Source organism: Neovison vison, chromosome 9 (genome assembly GCF_020171115.1).
Source record: "Neovison vison isolate M4711 chromosome 9, ASM_NN_V1, whole genome shotgun sequence".
NCBI classification, from domain to species: domain Eukaryota; kingdom Metazoa; phylum Chordata; class Mammalia; order Carnivora; family Mustelidae; genus Neogale; species Neogale vison.
The window spans coordinates 49,243,606-49,266,237 of NC_058099.1; the positions used below are offsets into that span (position 1 = coordinate 49,243,606).

Genomic DNA, 22,632 nt, shown 5'->3' on the forward strand with positions numbered 1-22,632 from the left:
ATCATATACATCTGAAAAAGCACTTCTATGCAGGAGATGATAGATAGATAGATGGATAGATTGATAATTTTTAAACCCTCTTAAATCTCAATAATAGAAAGGCAAAGGGCACCAGACTGGCTCAGTGGGAACATATGACTCTTCATCTCAAGGTCACGAGTTCAAGCTCCATGTTGGGTGCGGAGCCTACTCAAAAAAATAATCATAAAAAGACCAAGCATCTATGGGAATCCTAATGTTTAATATGGACAAAAGATTTGAATAGATATTTCACCAAAGATATGCAAATGGATAGTAAGCACAAGAAAAGGTGCTCAATATCATTATTCACTAGAGAAATGTAAGTCAATGCCACAATGAGATACACTTTGCTCTCACTTAGGATGGCTATAATCAAAAAGACAGACAATAAATAACAAGTGTTGGAGAGGATGCATAGAAACTGGAACCTTTATATATTGACAGTAAGAGTGTGTAATAATACAGCCACTTCAGAAAACAGTTTGACAGTCCACAAAATGTTAAGCATAGTTACCATAGGACCCAGGAATTCAACTACCTATATACTTAGGAGAGATGAAAACATCCACACAAAAATGTATACACACAGCAGCATTATTCATAATTGCCAAAGAAGTGGGCACAACCCAAATGTCCATCAACTGATGAACAGAAACACAAAATGTGGTCTATTCATGCAATAGAATACTATTCCACAATCAAAAGGATCGAAGTATTGGTACCTGGTACGTGTGAATGAACCCTTAAAATATTATGCTAAATGAAAAAGCCAGTCACAAAAGATCACGTGTTGGAATGAGTCCATTGACATAAAATGTGAAAAATAGGCATATCTACAGAGACAGAAAGGTAATCGTTGCCTAGGGTTGGGAAAGCTGGAGGGAAAGGGGAATGACTGCTAATGGGTACAGGATTTTTTTCCTGGAATGATGAAAAGTTCTAAATTTAAATTATGGTGATAGCTCTAGAAGTCTATAAATATGCTAAATATTCAGTTATATATACAATTTAAGTAAGTGAGTTTTATGGTATGTGGGTTGTATCTCAAGAGAGAGTGTTGTTTCAGAATAAACATAAATGCACTAAATGTGATGATATTGCACTTAAAACACTGCTTGGTGATGGACATGTAGTATACACTTAATAAATGTTAGTTAATATTATTCTAGGACCTCAAAAGAAATAAAAATAAAAATAAACACAAACATAAGGGGCGCCTGGGCAGCTCCATTGGCTAAGCATCCAACTCTTGATTTCATCTCAGGTCACAGTCTTGGGGTTGTGAGATGGAGCCCCATGTCAGACTCCGCACTGGGTGTGGAGCCTGCTTGAGATTCTTTCTCTCCTTCTGCTCTTCCCCTGCCCCCTTCCCCGCCCACTCGTCTGCACGGGCTCTCTCTCTCTCTCTCTCTCTAAAGAAATAAAATAAAATAAAGTAAACATGAGATACTAGTTCACAACCACTAGGATGCCTATACTCAAAAACCTAGACATGTTGATGAGGATGTGGAGAAACAGGACACAGGACTGAACACATTTACCCAAACTATGGAACTACACACTTTTTTAAAGGGTGAGTTTTACTGGATGTAAACTTAGACTTTGCTGTATGCGAATTACACCTTAAACTTTTTTTTAAAGAAAAAGAACATATAACATCATTGGGGAAAAACCACCAGAAATGTCAGTTCGTATATCCAGTATTATTCCTTCAAGATCCTTCATCTTACCCTTACTTTCATTATTTTATGATGTTTAACTTCAGATTATTCTACCTGGATATTTCTAAAAACTCTGATCCTGGGAAGAAGTTCCACTTGTCCCAAAGTCATGATTTCCCACATTCATTGACAGTCATTTGCCACCAATATTGGCCAGAAATCATACCTCAGAAGAGGAGCGGCTTCTCAGCCACCAGACTGCCAGGCTAGAAGGACTGTTTGCCATTTATAACATGTAATGGTTTTTCTTAATAATTATTTGTATTCCTTCATGTACTGATAAAGAAAAAGTAGTGGGGTTTTTTTTCTCACTTGCTTTCTAGATCTCTCTCTTTAGCCATTCTAGAAAACATCAGTCTAGAGACTTCCATCTTTTTCTGTCCTTTTTAAAGATTATCTTAATTCCACACTCTTGCTTCTTTTTCATTCTCTTATAGAAAAATACAAACACAATGGTTAAAACAATAATAATTACCAAAAGGTCCAGAAATATAAAGTACATAAAGAGAAACCTTGCTTTCTAGTAATGAATGAGAGGCTTCCCTTTCTTTTCTCCTATAGAAATGCTCTTCTCTTTTAAGACTTCCAGACAGCTGATCAAAATAGCAGATTCTGTTCTAAGAAGTCTAGCTCTAATTCTGTTGCTTGTACTTTTGAGCTATAAAAGCCAGAAAGATAACAAATGCACCATTTAGTGCTCAACTGTTTTGTTTTCCGCAGTCTTACCAGCAATAAATGCTCTTTAATACCATTATTTAGCGACTGTTTGGCTAAATATAAATGCCCTTTACATAAGCTGCTTCATGCATTTTTTCCCTTAGTTTTTATTACCTTTTATTGTTTTTGCATCAAGAAATTAATAAATTTCTGTTTTTTTAAGATTTTAGTTATTTAGGGGTGCCTGGGTGGCCCAGTGGGTTAAGCCTCTGCCTTCGGCTCAGGTCATGATCTCAGGGTCCTGGGATTGAGCCCCACATTGGGCTCTCTGCTCAGCGGGGAGCCTGCTTCCCCCTCTCTCTCTCTGCCTACCTCTCTGCCTACTTGTGATCTCTCTCTCTCTCTCTGTGTCAAATAAATAAATAAAATCTTTTAAAAAAAAAACCTTTAAGATTTTATTTATTTATTTGACAGAGAGAAATGCAGTGAGAGAGGGAATACAAGCAAGGGGAGTGGGAGAGGGAGAAGCAGGCGTCCTGACGAGCAGGGAGTCCGATGCAGGGCTTGATCCCAGGACCCTGAGATCATGACCTGGAGCTGAAGGCAGACGCTTAATGACTGAACCACCCAAGAGCCCCAAGAAATTAATAAATTTCTTGTGTGATGAGAACATACAGTTAAAACCCATAGGAGAACTTAATTTTGGGAATCAGATACAACCTTGTGTCTCATTTCGACAATATGACATTTTTACAGTTCCTCCTTAAACCAAGGCAAGGAAACACCTCCTGCAATATTCAGAGCTGCACTGGATTTGGGTTCTGAGTAGCCCTCCTCCCCCACCCCCCATCTACTTCCACTGGAAAACAAAGGAATTCCACCCCTCCACCCCCCCAAAGAGACTACTGATGTCCTTTCTAGCTCTAACTTGGCTGGTGCCACGGATTCGATCAGCCCCGTCTCATCTCTGTGCCTGTCATCTTGCCTCTAACTCACCAAAAGCCAAATGCAGTGAAACGTTCTTAAAATGAGCTTAGGAGACTAGCTCTCTCTATCAGCGAAAGTGTTTCTAGGAGCCGCACAGATTCATCATGAGTTGGATGGGCAATAAAAAGCCTTCATTATCCTGGGGATTTCCCACATCAGAGGCTGACGTCTATTAACCAGCTTCGGTCTCTGCAGCCAGAGCCCAGTGGCTGCCGTCTGATAAGTTAGAAAGAGAAAGAAGTCGGGTCTGAGTTAGCATAGCTGATATTTATTGACTATTTCTACCTGACGCTATGCTGTTTGCTCTGTCTCATCCTCACAACAGCTCTGAGGGTAGATGTTGTTATCCCCATTCTACAAAAGAGGGAAACTGAGGCTCCAGGTACTGGGAGCGGCAGGTGACGCTGACACTCAGGTCTCCTTGTATCCACGCCATCCCTGTGGACCACCAAACCACCCCCTTCAGTCTCTGCTTTTCTTCTGTCTGTAGAGCCGTTCAAACTCTAAATATAAGGGTTGTTTTAAAATAGTCACTGCTTCAGAACTCCCTCGAGGAATCAGCCTATTTATTGGGGATGACTGTCATTCAGTCAGCATTTTCAGCGTCTCTGAAAGTATTTCATTCCACTTCAGACCCAAAAAATAGGTCATCAAGGAGAGTTCTGCTGGAAGAGGGCACTCCTGGGCAGAACTCTTACTTAATTTTCTTAGGAGAATTGGTGGAAAATATGCCAGTAAAATCGCCTAAGTGTGCAGATTGACTGATTTATTCAGCAAATAGGTATTGAGAGTGTACTAAACACCAGTCAATATTCTGTGAATTAGGGAGACCATAGTGATCAAAGCAGTGATTCTGTTCACGTGGATTTCCTTTCTTCTTCTTTTTTTTTTTTAAAGATTTTACTTATTTGAGAGAGAGAAAAGGAGAGAGCGGGGCTGGGGGAAGAGCAGAGGCAGAGGGAGAAGCAGGCTCCCCACTGAGCAGGAGCACCGGGCTGGGGCTGGATCTCAGGACCAGGATCATGACCTGAGCCAAAGGCACTCACTTAACAGATTGAGCCACCCAGGTGCCCCCATGGACTTCCTTTCTGGTGGAGAACAGTGACTCTTTGCTCCATGAGGACAGGATAAACTAGTTGCTAGACAGCCTCTAGAGCCAACCTGACCATCAAAACAAAATTAGCTCCCAACTCTGCTTTTAAGTTAATTGAATTGAAGCTATTACTAATAAGTCACAGAAGGTATTTAAAAATGAGTTACATTCGGGACGCCTGGGTGGCGCAGTTGGTTAAACGACTGCCTCCGGCTCAGGGCGTGATCCTGGAGTCCCGGGATCGAGTCCCACATCAGGCTCCCAGCTCCATGGGGAGTCTGCTTCTCCCTCTGACCTTCTCCTCGCTCATGCTCTCTCTCACTGTCTCCCTCTCTCAAATAAATAAAATAAAATCTTAAAAAAAAAAAATGAGTTACATTCAATTCCCTAAAAACCCTTATTTCTTACATGCTACTCTGGCCCTCTGAATTTTTTTCCAAAAATGACAAATGTCATCAAGTAGGCTATTGAAAACATTAGTTTTAAAGTTTTCAGAACTGCAGTTTGCCGACTCCAGAAAACACATAAAGCTTTTGAAAGTCCCAAGAAGACTCTTTTAAAAAGTTGCTCAAGAGAATGGAGAAGCAAAAGAATAGACTAGACTAGAATAGAATAGAAGACACCTCCAGTTAAGGCTAGACCAGCTGTCCAAAACAGACCTCCTCAGTGTTAAAAGGCAAAGACTAGAACACCTGGGTGGCTCAGTTGGTTAAGCGACTGAGTCCTGCGTCAGGCTCCCTGTTCAGCAGGGAGTCTGCTTCTCCCTCTAACCCTCCCCCACCTCATGCTCTCTTTCTCTCACTCTCAAATAAATAAATCTTTAAAAAAAAAAAAAGGCAAAGACCGAAATCAAACATAATAAATGTCCCCCGTTGCTTTTCAGTAATGCTGTACTATTTGTAAAGGGCTTTTCCACAAATCATCTTTTTAGTTCTCCCAACCAATGTAAGATAGATATTATCATCCCCACTTTAAGTATAAGAAAGCAAGGATCAAAGACATTACACAATTGGTTAACTTAACAGTAAGTCAAGTTCTTAATAAATGCCAAAGCCAGACCTTGGACTTGTGATTCCCTAACTGCTGGTTTCTCCACAGCTGCCTGGCTGATTTATAGTCCTGTATTACCAAGCCCCAAAATACCCCAAATCAAGTTTCCTATGGAAACAGTAGTCTGAAAGTGTTTGAGAGTGGGTTACAGACACTAGGAGATGGCAAAAGAAAATGGGAACACTGGGTGTCCATCCTTAACCTTCAGTTGTTAATCCAAAAGCAAATCTGAGACAGAATTTGGTATCATTGTCAGGCACTGGCCCCTGGAGCCAATGGCCAGTTGAGTTTTAGATCTCCCTTCTTCTGCCTCCCTTGCTCAGTGCTCACAGACATCACATAGAGCCTGCATTCAAGGACCCTATAGCTCTTTCCTGAGATTATCTGTTTAATCCTCCTGTGAACATTCCTGATCTCCTGGGTCTGAATATGGTTAACGAATGAAATCCTCTATGGCGCTGATACCTGACTCTTCTTTATCATCTCAGACCCCCGCATAGTGGTTGGATTATTATTTTAAAGGGAGTTGTGGGGCACCTGGGTGGTATAGTCAGTTAAGCATCTGACTCTTGGTTTCAGCTCAGGTCATGATCTCAGGGTCATGAGATCGAGCCCCGCATCGGGGGCCCATGCTCAGTGGGGAGTCTGCTTGAGATTCTCTCTCCCTCTCCCTGCCCTTCCCACTTATGCATGCTGCTCTTGCTTTTTCTCTCCCTCTGTCTCAAGTAAATAAATAAAGCTTTCTTATAAAGAAAGGGGGCTGCATGGAAATGTTTGTGAGTTTGTTGGTTTTGTGACTTCAAACACTCATATGTGTCCCTGTCTTTACTTTCAGGTTGGAGAGACCATTGGCATTAGTGAAGAGATTATGGGTCTGACCATCTTAGCAGCTGGGACCTCCATCCCTGATCTTATCACCAGTGTCATAGTAGCCCGGAAGGGACTTGGAGACATGGCTGTGTCCAGCTCTGTTGGAAGCAACATTTTTGACATCACTGTGGGGTGAGTAGAGACAGCTCCACGAAAATGCACACACCAGCTTTGCCTTCTGGCTTTGTCTGGCTTTGTCTTCTGAGAGGCTGTGAAAACACAACCGGCATCTCTGAGCCCCAAATTAACCAATACCAATAAAAAGTAAACACTGGGAGTACCGTTCACTTACTCCATTTTTCATTTTCAGAGAAATTAATGAAGAATAAGCTATCCCTAGGTAGGCAAAAACTCATGCCTGCAAATGGAGTGGATATTGTAGGAAATACTTTTAAGAATTTTACTTATATAATGGCAAGGGTTACAAGTTAAGAATATTCAGTATTCAGGTATGATGGAGATGCTGTGCAGTTTTCCTATATTTTTTTCTATATTCTAATTCTGATTAAAGTCCCCACCAGCCTCGGATGAAATTTTGGTTTTTTCTTTTTTTTTTAAAGAGTTTATTTATTTATTTACTCATCAGAGAGACAGAGAGAGAGAGCATGTATGCACAAGCAGGCAGAGTGGCAGGCAGAGGCAGAGAGAGAAGCAAGCTCCCTGCTGAGCAAGGAGCCCGAAGCGGGACTCAATCCCAGGACCCTGGAATCATGACCTGAGCCAAAGGCAGCAGCTTAACTGACTAAGCCACCCAGGAATCCCAAGATTTTGGATCGTAAAACAAACTGGAACAAACATAGGCCCACCAAAAATATTCTATCTCCTTTGGAAAAGGCTGGCATGTTTGGCATTATTATTTATGTATGCTGGTAAAGATATTCTAAGTTTCTCAGGGACGCCTGGGTGCTTCAGTCAGTGAAGCATCTGCTTTCAACTCAGGTCATCATCCCAAGGTCCTGGGATCGAGTCCCACAGCCAGCTCCTCCCTCTGCCTGCCTCTCCTCCTGATTGTGCTCTCTCTCTCTCTGACAAATTAAAAAAAAAAAAATCTTAAAAATAAAAAATAAAATAAGATATTCCAGGTTTTTTGAAAGTCAAAAGATGAGATCTATTCTTACAGCTAAGCAATCTGGAGTTCTCAATACGAATCATCTCTAAAGTGGGTCAGACTGGGACACTCTTGTTTCTGTCATTTCATTTAACGTGTCTGAAGTAAAAGGAGTCTGATAAGTAATGCTGAATGAGAACCCCTGAGAGAGGAAGACATGGGATGTGACCCTTATGTTCCCGGAACTGAGCCCCTGAGACTTGAATTTAGAAACTATGGATCTACTTTCGCATTGAACATCTTGCATATTATTCTCTTATACCTTTGCGTTGGCTGGGTTTTCTCAGTGTCTGCTTTGTGAAGTCTATGTACATTTTTATTCCTTGAAGCCACACAATGATCCTATGACATATGTATTATGATCCCCACTTTTCAGATAAAGAAACTGAAGGGCACAGAGTTCACAAAACCAGTAAGTGAGACAGCTGAGATTTGGGCAGAGTCTGTGCCTTCCACTGTGACACTCTGCATAAAACACTGCCCTGAGCTCCCACCATCTTAACCACCTTTGGATCCTCTCCTGCCATATCTCATTCCTTCATAGGCCCCTCTCACTCAAGATTCCTTCCCACATGTCTGTCTGGAAAACTCCAACTTACCCTAACAATATCAAATCCCAGCTTCCCGGATGCCCTTCAGCCTGACTGGGGACTCTTGTTCCTGGGAACTCTCTGCAGATCATGCTCTTATCATGGTCATGTTTATCAGTCTGCACACTAGACTGTGGACTGCTCAAGAGCAACAGCTCCCTGAGGCCTCAAGCAATCCCTAATGCACCGTGGTGACTTCACAAATGTTTGCAGACTGACTGACTGAATGTATGAATGAATGCCTTAAAAGGTAGCTGTTTGGAAGGAAGGGGGTCTCTGGTAGAAACAGTATTTTTCAGTCGCACTGATTACACATTTAGAGTAGTTTTTGTGGTCAGTTTTCTGTAAAGAAGAAAATAAAATGTGCTTAATACAAAGAGAAAATCCTACCAATTGGGGAAAATCGTAAGGCCCATTTGTCATGTTTTGAAAAACAAATATTCTAGGGAATTACAAGATGCTTATGTTCATTGTTCTTAAATTGTATATATAGTCACAGGTTACAGGGAAGTGTAAGGGAAAGTAACCTCTAACACTACTACCCAGGACCAACACTTAACTTTTGTATGGTTGCTTTCAAATATTTCACATTTTCTTCCTGAATATTCATTTTTCTCCTTTTGGAGGGCTTTTTTTTTTTTTTTTCCTGATTTTAAAGCCGTTTCTGCCTGGCACAATGTAGGCATTGTTAGTTAACTGTTAGTTAATTAGTAAATCAACTATTTTTCTAATGTAGTTCTCATAATTAACAGCTTATCACTTCAACGTATTTCACTGCCGCTTTCCTAACCATACGGGAGAAGAATGAGGCACAAACAAGTCAGCTGTAAGAGAGGCGGAGCCGGGGATGACAGCTGGAAGGACTGTCGCCCCAAACAACTCCTCAGTCCTGTGTTTATTAGATACAAGATAGCAAAAGAGAAGAAAAGAAGGTTGTAGAATAGTCACACGTCTAGTACATCTCGAGGGTAAACAAGGAGGAATGTGAGTCATAGGTTGGTCACAAGTTTTAGAGATAAATGAAGTAAACAGGAGGAGTAAGGTGTGTCTGGTCTGGCAGCAGGGATCCGTAGTTGTCCAAACGCACTTAAAGGGATTACCTTTGCAGGAGGCTTTCTCAGAGGGTCTGGGGGTTGATGGAAAAGGGAAGTGGGCGGGTTCCACCCTGAGCCGGCAGGGAGTTCCCAGCTGCTCCGCTTCAAGGACATGTATCATCCCCTCCACCAGAGGCTTGCTGCTGGTACAAGTTTTTCTCAAGGTCATCTTTAAGTATGCTTGCGTGAACAGTACAGCTCCTCATTAGTTAAAGTTATAGTTTAAGCAGTATATTAATCTGAGGGACAGCTATATTTCACCCTGTTGTTTTTCAGTTTAGCCACAATTTTTTTTATTTTTTCCAATTTTCAGCAATTGTGGGTACTTTGATGAAAACCTTCATGCAGAAAACTTCCTCTTATAATTATTTGTATTAGAACAAATTCCTCCAAGAAATATTAATGAATTAAATGAGCATTTTAGTGGCTATTGATGTATACTTTTCAAAAAAAGAGTTTATACCAATTGATGAACTTGTAAGCAATATATTGAGCATAAAAGATATTTCATAGTCTTGTTGGCTTTTGCTTTTGCTTATATTAATACATACTCATCGTAAAAGATTTAAAAAATACATATAAAACATAAATAAAAATCAATGATAATACACCACTCTGTTCTAGATATATATAGTTTATAATCTTGAAATAACATTGCTTTTTTTTATGTTCATCCTTCATTTCAATTACAGAATTTCATCATGAGTATTTGACATTATCACTATAAGCTTATGTGGTTTTTTTTAGCCTTGTGATTTTTAACAGCCGTATGACACTACTTCGACTAAAGAGTTTGTTACTTAACTAGTTTTTTTGAATTAGAGATTAAGGTATCCCCAGTTTCTCACTACTCAAAGTAATACAGAAAAAATGATCTTTTTTTTTTTTAAAAGATTATTTATTTATTTATTTGTTAGAGAGGGAGAGAGAGCGACCACAGGTAGGCAGAGAGGCAGGCAGAGGCAGAGGGAGAAGCAGGCTCCCTGCCGAGCAAGGAGCCCGATGTGGGACTCGATCCCAGGACGCTAGGATCATGACCTGAGCCAAAGGCAACCGCTTAACCAACTGAGCCACCCAGGCGTCCCAAAAATGATCTTTTTTAAAAGATTTTATTTATTTACTCATGAGAGACTGAGAAAGAGAGGCAGAGAGAGAAGCTGGCTCACCACTGAGCAGGGAGCCTGATGTAGGACTTGATCCCAGGACCCCAGAATCATGACCTGAGCCGAAGGCAGATGGTTAACCATCTGAACCACCCAAGCGCCCTGAAATGATCATTTTTCTGAATAAAATTACATTTGCAAGTTTCATACATATGTATATTTCAAATATGTATTATTTATGTATGTATTTAGGAGCAAGAGAGAGAGAGAGAGTGAGCGGGGGCTGGGGAGGAACAGAGCGGGGCGGGGAGAGAGAGAGAGGGAATCCCAAGCAGGCTCCATACACAGAGCAGAGCTAGACCTGGGGCTCCATCTCACAACCCTGAGATCATGACCCCAGCCGAAATTAAGAGATGCTTATTCGACTGAGCCACCCAGTCACCCCAACATTCTTGCTCCCTGACAATAGAACTGGTAGATCAAAACGCATGAAAAAATGTAACTTTTCCTACAGAGGGTTTTTACCTATTTGTGGTGCCATCCAGCACAACTTCACTTTACTGGATACGTACATGCACACGTGCATGTCTCGCTTAATAAGAGTACAATGGTTTTGATCTTTTCTTCCTAAGAATGGGCAGTATGGAACAAGAGCTCCCCAGGACAAGTCCCTAGTGGAGGTTTTCACATTTGTACCATCTCCTCGCAAGCACTTCACCCCAACACACACACACACATACACACACCCCACTCCCTCTTTTCCTAACTTTCCATTACTGACAGCAGGATGCCAGGGTTCCCCCACCCCACCCCCACCCCCTGCTGAGAGCTGGAACTGCACCTTGTACCCAAAGCTGGCCTGTGGAACCCCTCCCCTCCTGACCTGGTGCAGGAAGTCTGCGCCTCCCAGCCGGGCTCTAGTGAGCAAATCACCTGTACTGATTGCCATGAAGCAGTTGCATCAATCACTTCAGCTTGGCCCAGGTTACATATGAACCCAGATGGGGCCTGTATGTGCCAGGCCCTCAAGGGCTCTGCCTTCACCTGCTCCCTCCAACAGAGGAGTTCGGATATGTAAACTCACAGCCCCTTTAACTCATTATTTCTCTAAAGCTATTTGCTTTTCCTCTCAAGTACTTGAGCTTCAAAAGAGCACCTCTTGGGCGCCTGGGTGGCTCGGTGGGTTAAGCCGCTGCCTTCGGCTCAGGTCATGATCTCAGGGTCCTGGGATTGAGTCCCGCATCGGGCTCCCTGCCTCTCTCTCTCTGCCTGCCTCTCTGTCTATTTGTGATCTCTCTCTGTCAAATAAATAAATAAATAATATTAAAAAAAAAAAAAGCACCTCTTCTTTCATTTCTCTGAGGTCAGACCAAAACAGAATCTCCCTTAGCCAAAGGCTAAGACCTTGCAGAAGCCTCATCCAGCTTGGCGGCTGTGTCCATGTTTCCCCAGCCAACGTTCCATCATTAGGCTCAATGGATAGCCCTGCGTCTCACTCAGGCACCTGGAGATGCATAGGCCACGTGGGTCATGTGTTGTCCGCTATTTTCCTCTCGTTCAGAGTCCTAACTCACTCCCAGGGTGCACCTGACAGTTGGCTTTTCTGATGTCTTCCAGAATCGCCACTCTAGATAGAAAATAAAAGATGTAACCAGATTTTTAGAAGTCAAATGCAAAGGGACAGAGGAGGTATAAAAATATGTAATAAAATTTTTTTAAAAATCACATCACAAATGTAAGATACTGTCTTCCTCAAATTTTTCAGGAAGACAAATTTTAAGTCAAAAGGTTGTCCCATCTTTTCCAAAATAAATCTCAGTCAGCTAAATCATGTATCATTTGTTTTCACTGCCTGGTAGATTGTTAATTAATTAAGTCATTACTATTCCTTGTCTCCATCCCTAAATATAATGTTGCCATTTTCACCACCAGTTTCTATGCCTTTTCTCCATTTGTCTGTTCCTTCTCCAGTCCTGTACAGATCTTCCAGTTCACCTTTTTAGGGTAAGAAAGAAACACAATTATTTCAAATCACACTCAGAAATCAGCTGTGGTCATACTAGTCTTTTGGAGTACGAGGGTGGCTCAGTCGGAGAAGCGTCTCACTCTTGGTTTTGGCTCAGGTCATGACCTCAGGGTCTTGGGGTCAAGCGTACGCCAAGCTCTGAGCTTGAGATTCCCTTTCCCTCTCTCTCCCCCATTGCCCCTTCCCCCACTTATGCTCGCTGTCTCTCTTTCTCTAAAAATAAGTAAATAGAGGCACCTAAGTGGTACAGTGGATTAAACGTGGGACTCTTGATTTCGACTCAAGTCGTGATCTCGGAGTCCTGAGACTGAGCCCCGTGGCAGGCTCCACACTCCGTGTGTGGTCTGCTTAAGACTCTCTCTCCCTCTCTCTCTGCCCTAACCCCCCACTCACTCTCTCTCTCTAAAATAAATCAAACTTTAAATAAATAAAAAAATTTTAATTTTTAAATAAATAATAAAATCACCTGCAGTGGTCACAGCTTTGCTCTTACTCAACTCTAGAATGAATCCTCTCTTTTCCCTAATTCAGTCGGGAAATAGATAAAGGTTTTTGAAGGTCACCTGACTTCCTTATGTGATTTCCTGGGCCGGCCTCACACCAGTCATAGTGAACCTAACCAGACACCCTCCTCAGATTACAGATTCCAAGAAGCTGACACTATGCCGTATGGCTTCTTCAACATGTCTGACTGATCCCCTGTCTATCCCTCACAGGCTCCCGCTGCCCTGGCTCCTGTACACCATCATTCACAGGTTCCAACCAGTGGCTGTCAGCAGCAATGGCCTCTTCTGTGCCATCGTCCTCCTCTTCATCATGCTGCTCTTCGTCATCCTCTCCATTGCTCTCTGCAAATGGCGGATGAACAAAGTGCTGGGCTTCATCATGTTCGGCCTCTACTTTGTGTTCCTGGTGATCAGCGTCCTCCTAGAAGACAGAATTCTTGTGTGCCCTGTCTCCATTTAGTAGGAAAAGCCATATCTTGAACTAACAGCATGGATGGTCCCTCCCCGCCCTGGGTTCTAGGCTCCTTGACCTCTCCAGAGGAGGCAGCTGGCACACACAGCCATGGGCATTTCAGAGCGTCCCTCCTTGGTGGATTTGAGGATGGATGGATTCACACTGGGCCCACTCATTTCACAAGCTGCTGCCAACTTTGCCTACTGAAACAGCTCCACACAAAAGACCATGCAAGAACCGTCCATTTGGGGCTTCTCTCCATTTCACCACTGACAGGTACTCCTCGCTGGTCGGAGGTACATTTGTTGTAATGATGCAAACAATGACAGAGGTTCTCTCTCTATATACGTACAAAATATACAAATTATAAATAGATGCACATGAACATACCCCTGCCTGTTGCTGTATTATACCTCTCCTTTCATACCTATAGAGTAATACGTACCTGTATACAAAGAAAAAGAAAAATTTTATATATATATATAAAATCATCACATATATATATATATAAATACAAATGCATCTTTTCAGGGATAGCTCTAGTATATTTATAGCACCTATTTGAAGAGGGGCATCAACCTTCAGTCTGAGCTTGACCTCTTAAGTGCAAGAGGTAAACTAACAGAATCATTGCTGTGACCTTCAGCCTACCTTGGACTTATTGGGATCCTGCCTGATAAGGCGGATATTTTAGAGAAATATGTTGCAGGAGGGAGGGCTTGGTGGAGAGGGTCTGTAGGGACCCTGAGATGAGACCTTGAAAATATTCCCACCAGCCAATCAGTGAAGACTATCTGCCCACCCCTGCTGGGGTACACTGATCAAAACCCCTGGGGTTACTTGGGACAGACAGACATAAAACCCAGACTGAGTGGATATTGCTTTGGGGTGGGGAGAGGCAGGGGAGAGGTGACCAGGGTTAGGAGTTTTTGAAAATTTTTTAATATATTGCCCTAGCATGCAAGTAGAAAATATAACTGCAAACCAAATTAGTGTTCTTCTAGGACAATGAGACTATATAAACTGAACCTATATTGTTCTAATGCATGTCTCATTATCATCCAAAAAGGGGGGGTGGGGGGGCAAGTCTAGCTCTGATTGTCATTTAGGCGTATTTTGATGCTAAGGGCTCACATATAATCCAAATGCCTGCCAAGAGAGCCTGCCATATGTAATAAGAAACACCATCGAGTAGAGGGGCTCAGTGAAACTTGCCACCTAATGGGAATATAAGGGCGTATGCAGTTCTTTAAAGCATCTTCCAATGTGGTTCATAAAGGGCTTCAGTATCTAAAGAAATCATTATTCCACCAATAGAACTAAACTGATTCTGATCAATATTGCTTGGATTAAGGTAGCTTAGAGATGTTTGGAAAGGCATTTGCACACTCAGCACACTCAGGAAGGTTTCTGAGTCCTCTGCCTAGTGGTGCCAGGACCAGGATTTGGTTAAGGCACATGCAAAATCTGTGTCTCTCCTTCCACAGGGACCCCATATGGGATTCTTTCAAGCGTAGAGGTCACTGAAGACTTCTTCATGCTTCTTCCTCAACCCAGTCACTCCAGGGTTTTGATCTCTTGATTTTGCTCAGCATTCCTGTGACATTTTCATTTCATTCATACCCCCCCCCAATTCTGTTTAATATCTTGTATGATTTCTCAGGTCTGTGTCCATAGAAAATAAAAAACCTCACGGGAGGGGAGGGGGAGGCGAAGTCAATTGATGAAAAATTAGTGTTTCTCATTCCCCCAAGTCATGCTTTCCTTTCAATCAGCTGAAAAAGTAAACAGAGGATGGCCCATTATTCGGCCCCCACCTTCCAACCTAGGCGGCCCATGCCCCATACGGGCAACTCTACGACATGTCTCCAGTCTATTGTATCCCTGATGACGCTGTGAGTCTGTTGTGGGCACGGACCTCCTCACATGGGGAGAGAGGAGGCGCAACTCACAGAGAGCAAGGTAAGGAGACCTAACAGCCCCAGATCAAGCTCAGTATTCCTTCCACAAGACCCCAGCTCCCTCCAAAGCGCAGGGCAGTACAGGCAGCGCGGGTCCGCTCCTCCCCCGCCAGCAGAAGGCACTTCCGGGCGCGGAGGACCTCTGGGAAAATAGAGGAGCAAGATGGCTGCCACAGCGGAGGCAAGCCCCCCCACCCCCGCTTTGCAAAGTCGGTGGTCAGTTGAGGGAGAAAAGGCTGACCGCATCTTCATCAAGGGCAGGGTGTTGTATTGAGGCAAGAATTTGTGCTGCTTCCTTAGAGGGAAAGAGAATGAATAAGTGAACTTCTTGTCGGATCCTGCAGTGGTTCCCCCACCCCACCCCCACGCTTTACTTGAAGGGGAGCAAACTGGGTTACTGCATGAGTATGTATTATTGGCTGGTCTGTTACCCTAGGGAAGGTGTGGATAGATGACGTTATCTCAGCCTCAGACCAACTTCATGAAACCCAAAAGGATTCGGGAGGCCCACCGTAGCCCGGTTCTTGTTCCAGCACCTGCTTCCCCGCCCCCGCACTCCTTCCCAGCCATTCCCAGCTCACAGTGAAGACCCATCCAAGCGGCCACAGAGCATTCCACTTGCCTCGAGAGCTCCACGTCCCAGGAAATGCTGTGGCTCTTAAAAGTCGCCCTTAAGGAGACAGGATTTATGAGCCTATTCTGTTCCCTGTGAGGAGCATTGAGCACGATGTACAACAGCCGTGTCCCCTGCCTGCCTGGTAGGCAGTCCCCTTCCCTGTTCACTGCTGTCCTCAGGATGGGTCTATAAGGTCATGTGTTGGGCTCCACTAAGTCCAGAGAGTGGTGTGTAGAATGCAACAGTGGATCTTGAAAAGCCTTCAAATCTCTAACAATTCTAATTCAAGAACAAACTTTCCTGAGCAGGTCATCTCTAGCACTTTCCCTGCATGCCTGTATATATACATGTATAAATATATCCTTATACCAGATCTGTATGTACACACGCTACATCATCACCCTCTGACCTGTCACCTTCAGGATTCAAAAGCAGGGCACATCAAATTTGTCATGATGAAGGAAGAGAAAAGTCACACACACCACCAATGTAAGGGAACATCTCTTTCTGATCTCTTAAGGTTTGTTCTGGGCGTGTATTCACACTAAGCCACATAGTATGGCCTCACTCCTTATACTTCCCCACTCCAAGAGTGGAGTTATGGAAATGGCCAGCTGTAGCCTCAGTGCTGACCTATAGGCAGAGACTATACAACTACTACACAACAGAAAAGCCTAGACTGCAGAAATTCTTCTCTTTCTTGTAGCAGGGTGTATAAATATCAAAAATTCTAGAACCATCTTCTTGCGTCTCAACCTAAAACAAGCAAGCCTTGCCCAGAGGGTTCAGTCAGCCCCAGCAAACCAAGCAGGTCTTGCTTGCTGACACCTCCCCTGTGGCCATCCATAGGCAGCCCCCGCACAGGAGAGCAAGCTGGCTCAAACCGGGAATGCCCAAGTAGAACATTCTAAATTGCATCTGGAAATGCTCGTGCTGGGTCCCGCTGCCTTCTGAACCTGACTAGTTCCTGAAGCACTGAAGCTGGTGGTGAGATGGCATCTGGGCAGTCTTCTAGGACCTACGCTGAGCCCAGATCAGGAAGCCACAGAACACATGCACAGACCAAGGCGTAAGGCTGTTTGTCAATTTGGCAGATGAGGCAGAGTATCCTAAAGCGGGCCCAGAAGATTATATAAAGAGGCAGGCACTGATTCATAGTCAGGGAATATGCTTTGTAAGGCTTCTAACAGGTGCCCCCTGACAGGGGCCATTATAATTTATTTTCTAGGAAAGGCATGAATCAGGTGCTTTGCAGTCCTTTCAGCAAAACACAGCTGCCTCACTGATGAGACATTTGAGAATATTAATGTACATCCCTTCCTGAGCAGGGAGAAAGTTGGCAGACTCCCCACTAACGCTCACAGCTCTTAAACCCCGAAACAGGGAGATGGGCGATGAGCCATAAAGGGAAGAGCCCCACCCCCACCCCCAGTCCACCTTAACAGAAAGCTGACCAAGCAAATCACAGCAGCTAGAGCTGCCGGCCAGAGACACAGCTGGAGAAAAGGGGACTTCCGCTCCCTGTTCAGCTGAGATTGCTGGGTTGGAATATGTGGTAGGAGTCTGATGACCTATCTGAATACAAGCATTTCCAGAAACTTCAGTATGCTTTCTTCCCTGCACTTGCCAACACACATATACACAATTACAAGGATGCCATGCTTCCTTGCACCGGGACAGATTGTTACTCTAGTAATTAAGTGCCCATATTAGAAGTGACAGGTCTATTCCAGAAGAAATACAGGGAAACTGTCCTCAGGGTGATTTCTGGGGAAATCAGCTATCTCCTGAAGGCTTGATGTAGAAGCTAATGCTCATTCTGGCTAAGCCAGATCTCACATAAGCATGTGGCTTAATGTTTTTAAAAAGACACATCCTCAACTCCTTAACCTCCCTCAGCAATATTGTCTTTAATTAGTAAGTAAGGACTTTGCCATTAAAAGAGAATTAGTGGCGGGGGAGGGAGGGGAATGAAGCATAAGGAAAAGAAAGGAAAAAATTATTTCCTTTTACGACAATTCCCAAGAAAACAAGTGTCACACTGATATATATCCCCTGCATAGTTTTAAATAATTACAGATTTCAGGCTTTTTCAACTAATTATATGAACCTGCATAGAGTCCCAGATGAAAATATCTTCCCTTCTCTAGAAGGCCTTGGGATGGATAGGTTATATGCCCCTACCCCACTATTTCCGCTTAGCTTCTTGCCTCTCTTTGTGTATCTTTGTTGATTTCACAGCTTTGCATTCTTTGAACTATGTAACAAACAAGAAAAGCAATAAAGGACACTTCCCACCACTCTATTACTTATCATTACAACATTGCAATGTTTTGCTTTTAGGGGTTTTGTTTTTGTTTTTGTTTGGTTCCCCCCACCCTTCACTGGGAACTTTGAAACACCCAGTATGCTTTCTTTCTGGGAAGAAAGAAAGGGCTATGGCATGTGATTGCCAGGAGAATTGAGGCATCTGTAGAGAGCAGAGGTGCCCTGGTGTTTGGTATGCAAATAACACATCTTCCTACCTAGACGCCCCCACCCCCCAGGGGACCAGCCTTGCTCAGAACCACCTGAATTCTACGGTCGTCTTTCATCTTGCTGGTTAAAAACAGCAAGAGAGCGCTAAAAATGATAAAGTGAATCCACAGGTCACCCAGTTTTTATAGAGACAAAAATGACCCTATAATTACGGCTGGGGAGACACCTCTGTTCAAATGAGTATACAAGGGAAACTGCATAGAGCACCAAATTAAGCCCGAGCACTTTCACTAAATGAATGACTGACAGACTGGAAAACCTTAAAGAATTAAGAAAAAAAAAAAAAGTAGAGAGAGAGAGAGAGAGAGAATGGTCTATGTCTGGAAGAGTGCCATGGAATCTGCACTGAGTTTGCCAAAGGTTTAATTCTGTTCAGACAGTTCGTCCAGCCTATCACCCTTAGCCGAAGGACGATTCTTTCACCAGAGAGGGGTCCTGGCTTAGGTGTTCCTGGCAGAACCAGGTTTCCTCAGCTATTAACATGAACAGCCAGCAAGCTAACCCTAGCCCAACAAGTTGATGACTCTACCTATGTCTTTTTTAGGGGGCAGAAAACTATACCCCTTTACCTTGTACCCCTGACACAGCTGGGAGCCACCGCTCTGTGACTCTTTCTCTGTTTTCATCAAAGATCTCTTTAGAGTTTTATTTCAGAGCCCTTTTTTCCTCATCCTCTTAATTTGTATCATTCTTCTCTACTCAGCCATTTTAAGTGCTGTAGGGTTTGCCTGAATCTTAGAGCCTTATGACTAATCGTGATACGGGTCGGTTCTGGACGGGGCTGACTTACCACCGCAAACCCCATGCTTTGCTCCCTTTATCTGCATCCCTCTGTTGCTCTTACTTTTAGGAAGTCACACTTCATTGCTAATTCACATTCATCTTCTGTTCCCTATCACTTCGGTACCTCCTCTCCAACACACTGAGCTGAAGCCAGTGCGTTTCTCAGCCGGTCCTGATGGATTTCTCAGCCTGTCCTCGATGCATTTGGCTTGCCATTGTTCCTCCTATGGGCCACTCCCTTCTCAGCCTTTCTGAGTCTCAGTCTGCTTATTTCTAACACCACTTCTGGTTTTCAAGTCCAGAGTGAAGTCAGCATTCACTCCCCTTCAAGGTTCTCACCACCAGTCCCGGGTTTGTTTGCACTTGGCAAGACCAATGAGCATTTTCTGCACCTCCTCATTAATGTGACTATTCAAAAGTGTTGGGCTCCTGCAATTCTGTGTCATTGGTGATTTCTTAGGGGAAAAAAAATCCCTCCTGATTGCTACTACAATATGAACAGAGTTCATGACCATAAAAGAGTAGAGCCACAGAAATGCCTTCTGAGCACCTGTAGGCTTTGATACAACAGCCCTAACAGGCATTTAGCCAGGGGAGAAAAATATGAACACTGGATGTGGCATGATCGTGAGGCCCGGGGAGAGAGGTTAAGATCATGAGCTTCATTTTTAAGGTCATAATTCCACACTCGCATGATTCCACACTCACAAGGAATTCAGAATGGGGGAGACACCGCTGGAAATCATTCAGATGCCCTACCTGCTTGGATTTACCTAAAGGAATTCGTATTTCACTTCAGTAGGAAATAGCAGAAATGATTGGACCTCTCCTTATCTCCCAGTACTGCCGTGCATTTCCTTGCCCGCGTGCTAGGTTGGGTAGGAATTGGTTATAGGTTGGGTCCTGGCCCAGGAAACTGAGCTACTGTTCCCCAAAGAGATGAGAATTTGCTTCTGTGTTCTCACATACTGGGCTGCATATTCCTTTATGATGGGTCCGTAAGTAGCGAAGGCCTTGGGACTGACAGTTCTTAAAACAGCTCACCGAAAGAGAATACCAGTGATCATGTCACACACACACACACACACACACAGGAATGAGTTAAGTCTTGAATCCCTGAATTAAATAATTTTAAGGATCAAATTACCTGCATGCAGTAAGGATAGATAATTCCTTGCCATTTAATTAAATGAATTTCCAATTCTTCTCATCGGGATTAAACTGAAGGACGATGGATGCCTTTTGGGTTTTTAATTTTTTAATATTGCACTTTATAGTACTTCATAAGAGACAATTGTCTTAATTAAAGCCATAAAATACCAATAATACATATATTCAGGGCTTCTGAATATAGTCAGTCAATAAGCAGTCATGAGTCATTCCTGTTTTGTATTGTTTGTTGTAAATTGGAGTTTATCTGTTCTATTTTTTATTGCATACAATTACTGTTCTAGACAATCCTAACCTACTGATAAATTTTGGATGTGTACTTCAATAAAACTCTGAAAATGAAAGAAATTGTTCATTTCACAAAGGCATTCTTCATCTTCAAAGTAGCTTGTGACATAGTTTCCTTAAATAGCAAGTTCTGATACAATATTGAAAATATTTCTCTTTCTAAATTATAGATTTATTATTTTTCAGGAATCCATTTGTTATGTAAAGCAAGGTTCACCCATATAGAGAGTGAATATATACTTGGGAAATTTAAGGTTTGTTTGAGTTTTTATGTAAATGTAGGATGGGCCTAAGAAGTTCCCTTATAAAAATGGCAAATGTAGATATACAATTTGTCGATAGTTTCCTATGCCGACATTATAAACCTTCCTTGGGAGGACACAGAAAATAATAGACTTCATAATGCACTGCGTTTCTGCTAAAATACACAAGTTCTGACCTCTATGGTAGGCTACTTAGCTATACACACAAAGGTCCCCACAACTAAAAACTTTAATATTTCCCTTGATCACAACTTTCTGTGTAATTTGAGGGAAAGCTAAAAGAATGACCAGAAAGCATTTAATAGCCTAGAAATATTCACCACAACTGGGTGCCTAAATAATTAATATAAACATGTACATTAAATTGAACGACCCCATCCATTTGATGCTTAAATATCTCTTTGCCCTAAGATAGAGGGTCTAGACCAAGAGCCAGTGATGTTCTTGTTGGGGACTGTTTTGTGGTCTGAAGACTTTCTCCAAAGGACAGAGACTCTCCATCCAGAAAAGGGAGTCTCTGTTAACATACAGCCCTGTTGGGCACTGCACGCAAAGTCCGTATTTGTGCCCTGCAGTCTAGCCCAGGAGAAATGGCTGGACCTCTATTTGTCAGTATTGCGGTGCATTTCCTTCCTCGAGTGTGAAGAAGCTCCAGAAGCAAGAGCTTCTATCTCCAAGCAATCTGCAGTCTCAAAGAGCCATTGCAAATTGGAACAGCAAAGCTCCTTCCTGGATTAATGCAGTTGCTTCTAGCCCTAGAGAAAAGATAAATTATACTTTTGTTCTTCGCATATTGGTAAAACAGACAGAATGTGATTGACACCGACCCGAATGTAGCCATTTGCCCTAGAGCACCTAAACCCTTTTTTGGACAGGTTACATTAAAAATCTCAGAATGCCATTTTTGTAAAGGATCTTTTTAGGGATCAATGTCATCCCCTGCTTCCTCTGTTTGCCTCCATTTTAAAGAAGCATTTTAACCCCTATCTTTACCCCCAACAAGAATCCAAACGATGCACTTCCGGATTATTTTTGTCACTTTCTGTGTGTTTTGTTTATTACGCGCAGTTTTCACTGGATGACAGCTGTATGGAGGTTTTGCGTCAGTTTATTCTCTGTGAATATGTCTGTACATAGAAGGCTATATTTATTTGTACATAGGCTGTTTGCAGTAATATGTTTCTGTCCCATGAACTTCACTTGATAAAGGGCGTTTGTTTCTTCACTGTGTTCCTGTTACACTTTTCGCACCTTTGTGCTTTTACTACTGGTAATCAACTCATAGAATATCACTTTATGTAACTAAGTCTCCTCGGTGTGAAAAATAATAGTAATAAAATTATTGACTCTAAAAAAAAGTTGTTTTTTGAATAATCCTTGACGTCAGCTAATCAGGACCCTCAGGTCTCAAGAAACAGACAGTCGTAGACATTTCATTGCAGGGATTCAAGGGAACAAAAAGGCAAGCAGTACTTATATTCATTATAACTACTGAATGCTTACTTATGTCATTTGAGCTCTTAAATGTCTGATAGACCCTCATACATAGAAAGGACTATACGAACAATTAGATTTTTATTAATTAAATATACTGAAATTGTAAATTTAAAAGCCTAGTGTTCTCTAAGCCTTTAAACTCAGTTTAGAAGTCTTGTTATAAATCTGATATTTTACATAAAAATAAAATTTCACAGTCACTGACTTCTTGGATTATACTCAAGTAACTGATAAAT

The 22,632-nt window shown here is 42.6% G+C and overlaps 1 protein-coding gene across 2 annotated transcripts in view; it reads left to right on the forward strand.

Moving 5' to 3' along the window:
* The window catches only part of SLC24A2 (solute carrier family 24 member 2), a 251,500-nt gene extending 229,243 nt beyond the window's left edge, over positions 1-22,257 (forward strand). For both annotated transcript variants that reach the window (XM_044265595.1, XM_044265596.1), the window contains 2 exons: positions 6,365-6,531; positions 13,037-22,257. In XM_044265595.1, the coding sequence (XP_044121530.1) occupies positions 6,365-6,531; positions 13,037-13,286 (417 nt within the window). In that variant the 3' untranslated portion in view covers positions 13,287-22,257. The remainder of the gene's footprint in view (positions 1-6,364; positions 6,532-13,036) is intronic.
* The last annotated feature ends 375 nt before the right edge of the window (positions 22,258-22,632 follow it).